At 44.6% G+C, this 13159-nt stretch overlaps 1 protein-coding gene across 8 annotated transcripts in view; it reads right to left on the bottom strand.

Moving 5' to 3' along the window:
• The window catches only part of Garnl3 (GTPase activating Rap/RanGAP domain like 3), a 140428-nt gene that overhangs the window by 60343 nt on the left and 66926 nt on the right, over window positions 1–13159 (bottom strand). For 5 of the 8 annotated variants that reach the window (XM_005004022.4, XM_063227765.1, XM_063227747.1 and 2 more), the window contains 3 exons: window positions 7579–7678; window positions 5787–5905; window positions 1427–1491 (listed from right to left, as the gene is read on the bottom strand). In XM_005004022.4, the coding sequence (XP_005004079.2) occupies window positions 1427–1491; window positions 5787–5905; window positions 7579–7678 (284 nt within the window). Of the gene's footprint in view, window positions 1–1426; window positions 1492–3939; window positions 3958–5786; window positions 5906–7578; window positions 7679–13159 lie in introns of those variants that run through there. The other 3 variants (XM_063227762.1, XM_023565459.2, XM_023565460.2) reach the window with 3 other exon arrangements.

Raw genomic sequence — 13159 nt, 5'->3', positions numbered from 1 at the left:
TACTATTTGTCCCCATTTTAGAAGTGAAGAAATTTAGGCTCAGGTTAAGACTAACAAAGCTGATTACTAGCAGAGCTAGGACTTACACTCAGGCTTACCTGACTTAATAATCCAAACTAAATGAAATTATAACTCTAAAAAAGTCCAGATCTTTAAATGTAAAGAAGAAAGGAGGTACGTTAACACTTAGCGGAAAAAGATCAACAGAAATTTTAAGCTAGTATTATTTAAAGTATTTTTCTCACAGTGAGTTAAATTTTACAGCTCCTTAGAAGCAGCAAGATATTTTTGTGTTCAACACAAATGTTAACCTCTCTGTTGAAATTCAGGCTGCTCTGGAGAAAAATCAGAAGGCTTAACACAGACAGGAGGTCTGCAATTTGAAGACCAAATCAAGCTTGAAAATGGGACATAAAATTTTATTTCTTAATCTTGATGCCATTTAATCAGCCAGGAGCAGTGCTGAACCGACGGAGCCAAGACTGCTGCTCTGAGTGACATCCTGGCAAACAGGAGTTGTAGCTATGACTTGTTACCTGGGGGCACTGGAAACATCTCCTATCGCCACCTAGCTGAGCACCAATAGCTAGGCAATGGCCAGGGCAGTGGGATAAGCTCTACCCTTTACACGAAATGACATGAGTAGTGGACAGCCAGAGCCCTGGAGTCCGTGTGATCTAGGTTCAAATCCCAGCTTGGCAGTGTACCAGCTGTGAGCTCTTTGCCAAATCTCTTCACCTCTCTGAGGTGCTGACTGCTGGTAAGTGAGTGGAGATAATCATAGGTCGACTTCATGGAGCTAATTTAAAGATTTACAAGAGAATGTCTGTAAAGCATTTAGCAAAGTGCCTGACAAAGAAGCTACTGTAACATCCCAGCCAGGGACAAGGCAACAGGCCACAGCCTCTGCCCTGGGGTAGCATCCCAAGGGAGCTGGCACCCAGGCAAAAGAAAGGGAGGTGGGAAGGTGGGGCACGAGGGACAGCTGAGTAGGGCGCAGCCAGATGTTCCAATTATTTAACTTTCTGTCTGGCAAGAATAAGCACATTCTCCTCAGAGCAGCCTTTGCTGACATGTGGGTTTCTATTTTGAAGTATAAAAATGAAAATATTTCTTTGATTTTTCTTTCTAAAACCAAAGTATCTGAGTGAATGCAAGGAAAAAGAAGCAAGCAACAAATGCATGCTGGAGAGATGCTACAGAGAGAGGCTCTGAATCTGCAGATCGCTGTGTGATCTCGGCTTTCTCTCCGGAACCTCCATTTCCTCCCTGGTAAAATGCAGACAGTAATGGACCTAATGCGGCTGCTGCCAAACCAGTGTGCACCAGGCAGCCAAGGCTTCATGGAAAGCTAACTCAGGAAGACTCAGGAAAACCATTTATAAAGACCTCCGACTCAGGGGTGGCTGTTTTTTCCTTTACTCACCTTAAGATGGACTTCACAGACAATGTTTTTGTGGGGCTGTAGGGAAGGCATATTTTCTGTGTCCCCTGGAAAAGTCCAAACACCTGATGAGTGAGGAGTCTGCAACTTCTGTCTCCCAAAAATCCTTATCAGGTCACTGAAAGGGACTCATGTCTGGCCTTTCTCATTCTTTAGGGACTGTGTACAGGAATAAACACATTCTGTGCTGGAAAAACTTCTGCTCAGGCCTAACAGCATCTTTGGCTACCTTCCTGCCCCCAACATTCATGGATTTGAGCATGACTCCTCAACATACAGGCCCTTAGTGCCTTAGTATAAGTATGGGGAGCATCTGAGCTACCTGCTATACTTTGGTAAGTGTCCCCTACAGGCTGTGTGTTAAAGGCTTGATTGCCAGCCTGTAGTGCTCCTGAAAGGAGGGGGAACCTTTAAGGGATAGGATTTAGTGGGTTACTGGAGGGGGGGATGCCCTCGAAAGGGACTTGGTTTCTTCTTCTCTCTTTCGCCCTGAAGTGAGCAGGTTCTCCACCTAGGATTCCTCCATCATCAGGTTCCTCCTGCCAGGAGGTGTTGTTGCCTCATTGAGGGCTCAAAGCAATGGGGTCAACCCGCCACAGGCTGGAGCCTCCACCACTGCCAGCTCCTGGGCCAGATGAGAGGGATTTATTTGATCTCAGAGCCAAGAGTCGAGCAAGCCTCAGAGATCATAAGAAGAAAATAGTTTTCACTTGACAATGCGATTTACTTGCAATTTAAAGACTTGCTGAACTAGAAATCACCTCAATCTTCTGAGAGGCTTTCATGACATATATTTTATGTTTATCTGTGCTGATCTAGGTAAAGTCTGTTTTTTCCTCTCTAAATGAGTATCCATCATGACCAGCTTTTAAAAAGTACTCAATGAATGTTTGTTGACTGGCCAGGGGCTACGTGAAGAGCTGCCTGAATGAACCAGCCCAAGTCCAAACCACAACACCATACGAGTGCTGTTCTTACTCTCTGATCCTCAGCAAAGAACAATATAGATCTAGACTCCACAAAGGACTTACTATTACATGGTCAGCAAAAGCGATTGTCAGAAGGTAGACATTTAAAATCCCTCCTAAATCCGACTAACCATAAAATTGGTCACACACAAGGCTAAAGTTTTAGGATGTAACTTGCACAAAATGGGCAAATAAAGAGTTATCACTTTTATTGTGTCTTTGGTATACTTTTGCCACTGCCCTGTTCAAGCTCTGAACAACGGCAGTGCCTCTCCTTTTCCAAGCTGTGTCTCTTTTCATAAAGAAAACTTCCACATCCACAGCCCTGGAGACTTGACACTGTCACAACCCCAGGGCTGGGCAGCAAGATGTCTTCACAGTGGACCCTAGAGGTCGCCCTGCATAGGGCCCACCCTGCAGATTCTCTACCAGCCAAGGAAATCAGACTGGCTTCCTGGATGTAGTGCGTTAGATGTGAAACATTTTCAAGGAAGGAAGGAATATGAGGACAGGAAAACATATTCTCAAATGTCCCAGATTCTACCTGTTGACACCTAAGTTCTTTCTGCGGCCTTGTGTTTTACTGGCCCCAGACCTTATACTGTGGTCACTCATTTGGAATATCAACCTGCCTAAAAGTAGGTCTTCAAGCTGCACCTCCTTTGCGCAGCAAAAATTTCCTGTCTCCTTTTACTTCTTGCCAAACACACCAAAGACAGCTTTTTTTTTGTACCCGGAATCGAACTCAGGACCTTGTGCTTGCCAGGCAGGTGCAGTGGAGCTGAGCTATAGCTCCGGATCCAGAGGCAGTTTTAAAGAGAAGTTCAAAGCAGTTTAGCGTTAATGGTACAGGTGAAGGCCCCAGGTACCTGCCTCGATGAGAGTGACATCTTTACAAGCTGCGTGTGTGGACAGGTACACAGGGCTCCCAGCTCTTCCCCCCACCTTCCCAGTGCAGCTTCTCAGAGTCCATGCTGGATTAGGATGGTTCTGGGTTTTCTAGGGAGCCACCAAGTGTGCAGGCAGAGCCAGGTGCATGGGCACATCAGGCTGTGTGAAGTGAGTGTGGAGACGGAAGTGCAGGCCAAACCACCCCATTCGTGCACCAGACATGCACATGTGGCTGGATGCACCTGGCGGTGGTTAGCAAGATGTTGCCATGATTACCTCTGAGCAGCTGGATTTTGATCATTTTCTTTTTAGTCACTGTTATTATCTGGATGGAATTTTTACGACTAGTATCAATCTTTTTTTAAAAAAGTCTTTTCTGTATGTTTACAAAAAGTCCTGCAGAGGTATTCATGGCTTCTTAAAGAAGGGTTCTATATTCACTGTTTTTCCAACTGCTTTATAACCAATAGAACAGGAGCTTGTGGGACTGGGGAGAGTGAGGTCCCACATCTGGACCCTCCACTCCCAGCCTCCAGGGCTTGCCTGAGGCCAATGGTGCTCAATAACTGCCCCCTCCAGTGTTGCTCAGCTCCCCACTTTCTCTAGCACTTCTATTTGCTGGGAGCACACACTCACCTTGCCTTAGGCACATAATTTCAGGCCAGTGTAAGAGACTGGATTCAGGCACGGCACTGCATAATAGAAGGAGACAAACACCCTGTGTACACGGCAGCCCCTGCTGCCCTCTCAGTGGCTCTACAGTTTAAACCCCAGGACTCCTCCAAGACCAGCTGACAGCAACCCACAGTGCATGCCTGTCTTCCTTGTACTTGTCAGTCTTCTGTCTGGAACATTCCTGGGCTGCTCTTGCACTCTGTATGTGGCCAGTTCCCTTCCATCCTTCATCTGTCTATCTGGAAGCTTCCCTGGCCTATCAGACCTGACGCAGATCTCTGACACTGTTCTCCAGCTTGTACACTGTGACACGGCCCATTTTCCTTCAGCGTTTGTCCTATGATCCCTCCCTCAGTACCTTGCTACCAGCTCACCGTTACTTTCCAAAGGAAGAAGATGCTAAAAAAACCTATCCCAGAGGGGCAGAAGTGGAAACCTACTTCTTCCTGCCATGAAAGAAGGAAGATGATAAGAGCGCAAAAGGATCAGATGCCAGGAACTTCCTGCCTCATTCCCAGGACTGGCCCAGAAGGGGCTAGGGTGGGGTGCTACAAGGACATCCCAATAAGCCCCAGGAGTGCGCGTGGACCAGAGGATGGCTTTGCAGGCAGGGCTCTTCCCACAAATTGCACATCCCTGTGCGCCTGGATCATGGTGAAGTAGCTGGCAGTGTAGATGACTCAGAAGATCACAGACATGGCTAAGGTGGCGGTCCTGCCTCCTTGCATCTGACCCATGGCTCACAGAGGTAGGGCTGGGAAGTGCTATAGAGCTTTGAGAGGCTGGGAGACCAGCAGAGAGCTGAGATCGGACTGAAGAAGGACTTTAGAAGCAGCAAATGATGGTCCCATGGGTGCAGGAACAGGTGCTTTCTCATGATCCAAAAGAACTACTTATGTTTCAGTGGTCCCCAGTTCAGAGTCCCCATCAGAACATGGAACACCAGAAACCAGGGAAACTGTGGGGACCCATCCAAGTAATCTGTCACCACAAGGCCACGTAACCCTCTCACCATGTACCCAGACATTGACTAGGAGAGGAACAGGAGGAGAGCAAAGAAAACAGACCGATTATTTGTTCAAAGCAACTAAGTCATTCTCAAGAGAATATGGAAACCAGAAGGGATGGGAATGCTGTAATGAATAAACAGAAAATAAACATAAATAAGTAAAAAGTAGGCCAGGAAACTGCCGACCTGGTGCAGACGATAAGAGGCTCTGGATGAAAGCACTGTACTTCTCACTAGGGGAACAACGCAAAGACCACGGTGCGCATGCCCAGCATGGTCTCCCCTGATTGCTGCGTGAACTCTGCTTCTGATGCTGCTGTGTGTGTGATGGCAGGCTGTCCCTAATGGCAGGGGCATGGGGTGGGCGGGTGCTGCTGATCCTTCTCTGCAGGAAACAATTTCATGTGTAGGACTTTACACTAAAGAGATTTTGACCCTAGGCTTGCTTTTAAAAAGAAAAATTCCAGAAACATACCATGGTGTTTCTATAAATAGAGGCAGCACTGCCCTGAAGTTAGGCTGGACTTTGGTGTCACTCACTAATTCAGCCAACACACATTTCCAGAGTGCCTCTTATGTGCAGGCATGGTGCTAGCTGGTGGGGCACTGCGGACACAGCAACCTGCTCCAGGCTCCCATGAGTACACATTCTAGCGGGACAGACAGGATGAGGCAAGGCGCAGCCAGAATTAATTCTGCATACTGGTGCCTGGGGTAGCCACACTGAAAGGAGCCCCTCGGAAAGGCTGGCCAAGGTACCTGGACAGGGTCACTCTCTAAGCCTGAGTCAGGTCCTTACCGTTTTCCTCCACAAAATTGCACGGTACTGAGGGACTCGCTGATTGTTCTGGTCAGAGAGGGTCACGGACAGGAAGAAGGGGCTCTTCTCTGCATCGTTTCCGATGTAGTTCTGATGGACTGGAAAAGAAACAGTGAGACCGCATCTGGTTCCTCCAGTCAGCCAGCAGTGGACACAGCCAGTGCTGTAAGCTCCTCCCACACGCTCAGGGGACAGTAATCCCACAAAGGCCAGGCCAGCAGCAGACCCTGACCACTGGCTGAAAATCCTGTGCCCCTTTCCCCTTGCCTGTGTTTGGTTTCAGGGATGATCATGTGACCCAAATTCTGGTTAGTGAAAGGAAAGGAGAACTCTGCCGAGGGACTTCTGCAAAGGTTTCCTTTCCTAAAGTGAGGTGGTGTGTGGAGGTGATGCTTGGCGTTGATACAACCATCTTGTGACTCTGAGGAGGACTAAACTGGCTCATTTAGGATAGGGAAGCATGAAATGAGAAAGGGCCTGGGTCCTTGACATCACTGCAGTTTGGAAACCACCAATCCAGGGGCCTGCCTTTCCTCTAGGTTTTCTGTTCTACTCATTGTTTTTCAAGCCAGTTTGAATCAAGCTTCTTGTTATCTGCAGCTGATAGCATCCAAACTCTCGGCAACATTTCCTATAAAGTCATCACCGCTCTGGGCTTTAGCTTGCAAGCGAGAAGGAAGATAACTTTCCCTGAAGATGTCTTTCATTATAAATGTTTCTATATTCCCCAACCCACCCAAATAAATTCTGTGTGGTCAAATACACGAGTCATACTGTACTGAGTACTTAAAAGATGTCACTTGAGTCTGATCACTGTCATTAAAAGCTCAAGCATCACATCCTCAAACAAATGTGTTAAGCTGATAAGCACTTTCTCTTAACTCACTTTGAATCCTGCAATAGCAATTGGTTTTCAATTCCCAAAGTCTTCTGTTGCTGACATACTTCCATTTGCTATCTTTGGGTGCTGGTTCCATGAGCCCTTTGTTCCTTTCTAACTGTACATTAGTGATCAAGCTCCTGGGAAGTGCTGGCCACTCAGGTTAGTGGTATTCTTGCATGTTACACTGAAACTTCTGTCAAACCTAGTAGGTAGAGACTGGTAATCCCTCCACATTGCAGACCGGAAGCTGAGTCTCAGGGAAGTGACAAGTAACTCGTGCAAGATCCTACATTAATAATGTAACAATGGCAGAGCCAGGGTGCAAACTCATCCTACAGGCTCCGTGAGGGCAGCGACTGTGCCTGCCCGCCCTCTGACCCCACTGCTGTGCATGCTGCCTGGAGGACAGCATGAATGAGTGCACATGAGCCCACAGGCCAATGTCTCTATAGTTCTCTACTGGCCCCAGCTTACGGAACCAGTTCTCTCTCTCATCACCTTAAAAGATGTGTTCGAGATGCACTACACCTGCAATACTAGCATTAAGTCTGAAATTATTTTCCACTGTCTTATGTCTCACAGCACTCATTCAGATTATGTACGTACCCTCTGTGATTCTCCAGACACAAATACGACTACCAAACAAAAACAGAATCAAAAACCCTTGGACCTCTGAAACTTAGAATAATCCAAACCAAACAAACAAATACTAGGGTTGTGACCCTGAATTGTACTCTTCTGAGTTTACTACTGACCTTGACATGAAACGCCCTGACATTAGTGTACATAAATTGTTAACTTCGTATACATAGTGTACCAGAAATTACACTAACATTCAGTTTCATTTTGAACAACCTTTCTTCTGAAACACTGAAATGGCATAATTACCTTGTCCTAAAAAATACTTGAAATACCATCTGGTGTGGTATTCTGGGTTTTCTAAGTGCACGTCCGTTCTTCGCCAAGTACCTGGCAGAGCAGTTGCATTCTGTAAGGGAGCAAAGTTGTGCCATTAAGCAGCTTATTTAGAAAGCAAACAAGAAACTGGCAATGAACCAGAGGCCAAAGAACCAGCAAAAACTCACTGCTAAAAGCTTATGCCCAAGGGTGGCAACCACATGTTCTCATTAGACAGGACACAAAAGCCTAATTCACACCATAGAAGCATTCTGGGGTGCCCAGCGTGCAGGAGAGAGAACTGAGCGAACTGGTGAATATAAAGTGCCTGTTTTCTGGGCTGAGGCATCATAGTACTTGGCAGCTGGTGTCCCTGGAGAGAGGCACATTTCACCTAGAATACATCTCACAGCATCTCACTCAAGTCTACATGCTTTGTGGAATTAAAAAAATGTATTATAAAATCACCCAACTCATTTGGAAAGTATGAATGGACAGAATAAATAATCAAAACCTTCTACCCAAAGGTCAGCATTATTGTTGCTTTGGTATTTTTTTCCCTAAACATATATATGCATATATACATATATATATATTTTATCAAAATGGAATCACTGAATATAGTTTCATCGATTAAGTTTTTCATTTAGTATATTTTTCCATATAAATACATATACTTTTATAGTGTTATATATAGTTTTATGTACTTAATCTGGCTAGTATTTGTTTCAATGTTTGCTACAAAGTAAGGCTCAATTTTCCCTAACTCAGGGGAAATTGAGTTATCTTAACTCAGGTCTAATTACTGACCATTCTCATTCCCAACCTTTACATAAGGTATCAGAATCTTCTGCAGTAAATGTGTGAATCTTGCATAGTCTGGGCTGAGGCAGTGAGATGCAGCTCCTCTAAATGCATAACGCTATCTTATGGAAGCTCCCCGGACATCTGTATCACGCCATGGACAGAAGACAGACAGCTGGCATACATCTTCTGATTTTGAAATGCCTCTAGCAATTTACTAAATATTTGTGATCAGTTTCTTTATCGTGTTTAAGAGGTTTCCTTCAATGGTGAATTTATAAAGAGCCTTTCCTCTGCAATGAATATTGAATTTTATTAACCCCCCCCCTTTTTTTTGCAGGGGGCAACAATTGAGAGAATAGGTTAAATGGAGGAGAATCAGAGTGATGTAATGAATTATTTATAGTAATAGCACTTCTGATGTTGAATGTCCTCAGATTTCTGGAAAACTTCCTACTCAGTCATATACAATATTTCTTTAATAGACTGTTGAACTTTAAAAAATGGTACATCATAGCTGTGAGTGAGATGATCTGTTTCTTTTCTATGTGCATTTCTGACATGCTTTCAGGGTTATGTCACCTTACAAATGAGTCAGGAAGCTTCTTGTCTTTGCTATCACTCTGGAGATACTGACATTCACTGAGGGCGGTAAACACCAAGCCTCAGGCCAGGCACTTTATATGCATTATCTCCAAAACTTCCACCACTACTTCTATGTGGAACATTCTATCTTAACCCCTCCTTTCCAATGAGGAAGCAGACTGGGAGTTTAAATATGTCATCCAAGGATGCAGAGAGAATCATTGCCGGAGCTGCAAGTGAAACCAGTTCCAATTTCAGAGGTGTTTTCTTTTCTTTTTTTAATCTCAGGCATTACATCATCTTCTGCATCTTTTTTGTTTTGCCTTTTTAACATGCCAGGAAGTAAAATCGCAGGTTAAAGTTTCTATTACTGTTCCTACAGTATTTTCTTAAATTTAAAAAAAAATGGTGTTCTACATATATAAAAACTTTCATTTAGAAATAATTTTAAACTTACATAAAAGCTGTAAGGATAACAATGCAAAGAGCTGCAGAATAAGGCGAGCACCTCACACGCCCTGGACCAGGTTCATCTACAGAACACTTCATCTCACTGGCTCATTTGTTCATCCCCTGCTTCCCATATTCTCACGCACAATTTTTTTCCTGAACCATTTAAGACTCAGATGCAAAAATAAAGCCCTTTATCCTTAAATATTTCAGTCTGCATGTCTCAAGAAGATAGATATTTTCTTATATAGTCACAATACAGCTTTATCAATTTCTGTCAATTTAATGCCAATACAATACTTTATCACTTGTATTCCGATTTTGTTGACCAACTCAATAATGTTATTTGAAGCATTTTCCCCTCAGTACAGGATCATTTTGTTGAATGCCTCAAGGATTCCCTGTACCCGGGATGTTTCCACAGACTCTACCTCTTATGACACTGGCCTATCTGAAGAGTGTCACATTCTTCCCTACTCATTTCTTTTACTAAAGGTTCATCTTGGGTTTGCAACATCTCCCATGATTCAATTCAGGGTCTGCAAACCTGGCCAGAACCCTGCGCAAGTGAGTCCTGTCTTCTCAGCTTATCAAGATGAACCTACTCATAATGTCCACATGCTCCTTGCTGGCGAATTTTCTCTCAATCACTTGTGAGCTTCTGGTGTGATTCAAGAGAAGCCTATAATTGGATTTTGTTCCTTGTAGGATTTCTGCATGGTTCATTACTGACAGCCATGCATTTTATAAGCAGGAACTCCTGGTAGTACTCTTGGTCCACAGATCTTCCACGAAGCCACCAGGGTGCTCATGGCTATAACCTAAGGCTCACCAGTCAGCCCTATGTGACAGTTGGTTAGACAAGATGCCACAGTGACTGGTGTCACAGTCCCAAGGCCCTGGATCATAGAAAGCATGGTAGAGCCTGGAGAAGAGACTCTTACAGTCCCAGCAGTTAAACTTCAGAATTCTCTAAGTCCTGCATGGCCCAGAGAGGTTTCCCTCAGGTAGCAGCACTGGTCCTTTGCTCTCAGATGTGCTGAAATGTGCACTCTTGGGCCCACTGCTGACCTCCTCGTCAGGTTCTCTCAGGTTGGGCCCTGGGAATCTGTATTTTTAATTTTTGGCAGTGCTGAGGACCAAGCCCAGGGCCTCATGCATGCTAGGTAAGCACTCTACCATTGAGCTACAATCTCAGCCCAAAATCTGTACTCTGACCCCCAAATGACACCAATGGCTCCCTCAGAATCCTATGTGTTTTATTTTATGCATTTACACACCTTTTGAGAGGGGCTTACCTGATAGCTTCCCCAGACTGCCAGGGATGTTTGAGAACTCAGAGGGGCATACTGAGGACCTCCATACCTGCCCCTGCCTGTCCCCTCCCAGAAGACTGACTGTGGCAGCCACAGAAGGGATGACACAGTGAGGGCCAAGGTGCAGTCACATCTCGGAGGCACGGATAGGACTGAGGGCAGTAGCATATCTACCTCTATTAACTATCAACTATTAATTCTAGGGATTTGAAGTTACTAACTGAACTTGCATCTTCACTGAATACTTAACTGAAATGGGGGGAGAAAAATCCAACACCCATGAAGATGTGAATCTTGCAGAGCAAGACACCTCCTGTCCCTTGTTAAAGGCACACATGATGAGGTGCAAAGACAAGAATAACACAAGGAACAGGTGACAAAATGGAACCAAGCAGAAACCCCTCTGCCCGGGACCCTGCAGACACAACTCCCAAGAGCGAGCCCACGCTCCGGGCCTGAGTAGCAGTAGCAGACTGTCAAGGGCGCCCAGTGTATAGCCAAACGACTTCTTATATGCATACAACCTGCAACCGCTCCTGCTTCAAGACAGAAAATACTTTCAGTGTCCTACACTCATTTCCCCAGTCACACTCCAAGGTAACTGCTACCTGACTTCTATTACCTTAGCTGAGCCCCATCTGCTTTCAAACTTCATAGAAATAAAACCAAACCCTGTCTATGCCTGCAAGCCAGAACGCCGGTCCTTCCACATGATGTCTGTGACGCGCATCCTTTCTGCTCATGCAGCAGTAGTTCACTCTTCTATTATCATCCTGTCTGTGTCCTAGGATGAATACCCCAGTTCATGTGTTCATTCTCCAGTGGATGGGCTTTTGGCTGGTTTGTAACTTTGACTATTAAGTATGAAGCTGCTGTGGACTTTCTGAATCTGTCCCTGGTGAACACAGCCTTCCTTCCTGTGGAACAAACACCCTGGGACACTGAGGGTACACAGGACAGTTTTAGTAGATGATGCCAAACACGTTTTCAAAGAGGACACACCAAGTTATACTCCTGACAGCAAAAATAGCAGAATTCCAGCTGTCCCACATCCTGTAGCCTAGCTCACCGCACTGCAGGTTTTCTAACTTCACTTCTGAAATAGGTGTAGTAATACCTAACTGTGGTTTTAATTCTCATTAATTTTTTTAAAAGTATGTCCTATTTTATAAAGGATTTCTGTGGTACAGGACCTTTACCTACAGCTATTTAAGTAGGTGACAAAATAGAAACACATTATTTGACATCTGTAAGAAAGTTAGGAGGAAATACTCTGATGAGTTCATCTTTCAGATAGCTGGTTTTAACACTGTCACTATCCACTCTTATCTTGCACCCTTAGAGGTAACCATTTGCCTGCAGGTGTGATGTGGAATAACCAACTCCGGCTGTTCCCTGCTGTAGATGCTCCTGCTCGTGTCTGCCCTGTTGAGGGCATCCCAGGGAGTCTAACCCTATCTGCATCTAACTCCACAGCCCACAAAAGCTTCTTACTATCTTTTTTCACTCTATTTATACTTGTGGAATGTGAAGGAGAAAGATTTATTTAAAAAGGAAAATAAGATGACAGGATACATCATTCTAGAACATGTCTAACACTGTCACAAACATTTTTATGTGGAAGACCTATTAACCTGCTTTTTTCTATCTAATAGCTAAAACTAAGCATTTCAGTGTGCAAATGTATCACAATTTATACAACCTCAGGGATCAAACTCATGACCTCATGCTTGCCAGGCAGGCGCTTGTACTGCTGAGCTAAATCCCCAGCCCCTATGCAGTCATTCTTTACTGGTGGAAATTGAGGTTGTATCTATGTTATTTTTTGCTATTTTAAATGATTGTATAATATACATCCTAGAAAAACTGCTGGCCAAATGGTATGCACACTTTTAGTTACTGTTAACTGCCTTCCCAAAAGATTGTACTAATTTCCATCTCCCTCAACAGTGTATAAGAGAACTGTCACCATGCTAACGAACAGATTTGTAAAAAGGTGGAAGACTATCCCCTCCGCTCCATCATTTACTAATTGATACATGCAATGGAGTGGCTAGGGAACTCCCCTGTGATCTGCCCAGGGGTCACACTCACTTTAATTAATAATCTGAATGAGCACACAGATGGTAGATGGTACACCTGAAGGAGAGGCAAGCCGCTCAGTGGGGGGAGCTAATAGGACAGGTGACAGAAGCAAGATGCTACAAAAAACTCCTGACAATTAGCAATTATGGTATACAGCAATGACATGAAATTCAGTGTACAATGCAAATTCCTGCACTTAGGTACAGTATACAAATCTGTCAGCTATGGGATGGGAAAGGTCATGTGCTACACAGTAAGATTCATTTTTTTCCTTATCCATTAGGAAACTGAGGCACAGAGATACCGAGTTGTAAAGTAAAGTGGCTGACTCC

This window comes from Cavia porcellus, unplaced genomic scaffold (genome assembly GCF_034190915.1).
Source record: "Cavia porcellus strain 051 isolate PalLab524CR breed Dunkin Hartley unplaced genomic scaffold, mCavPor4.1 scaffold_1, whole genome shotgun sequence".
Lineage (NCBI taxonomy): Eukaryota > Metazoa > Chordata > Mammalia > Rodentia > Caviidae > Cavia > Cavia porcellus.
The sequence above is the reverse complement of the archived record's forward strand: the minus strand, read 5'-3'. Positions and strand labels throughout refer to the sequence as shown.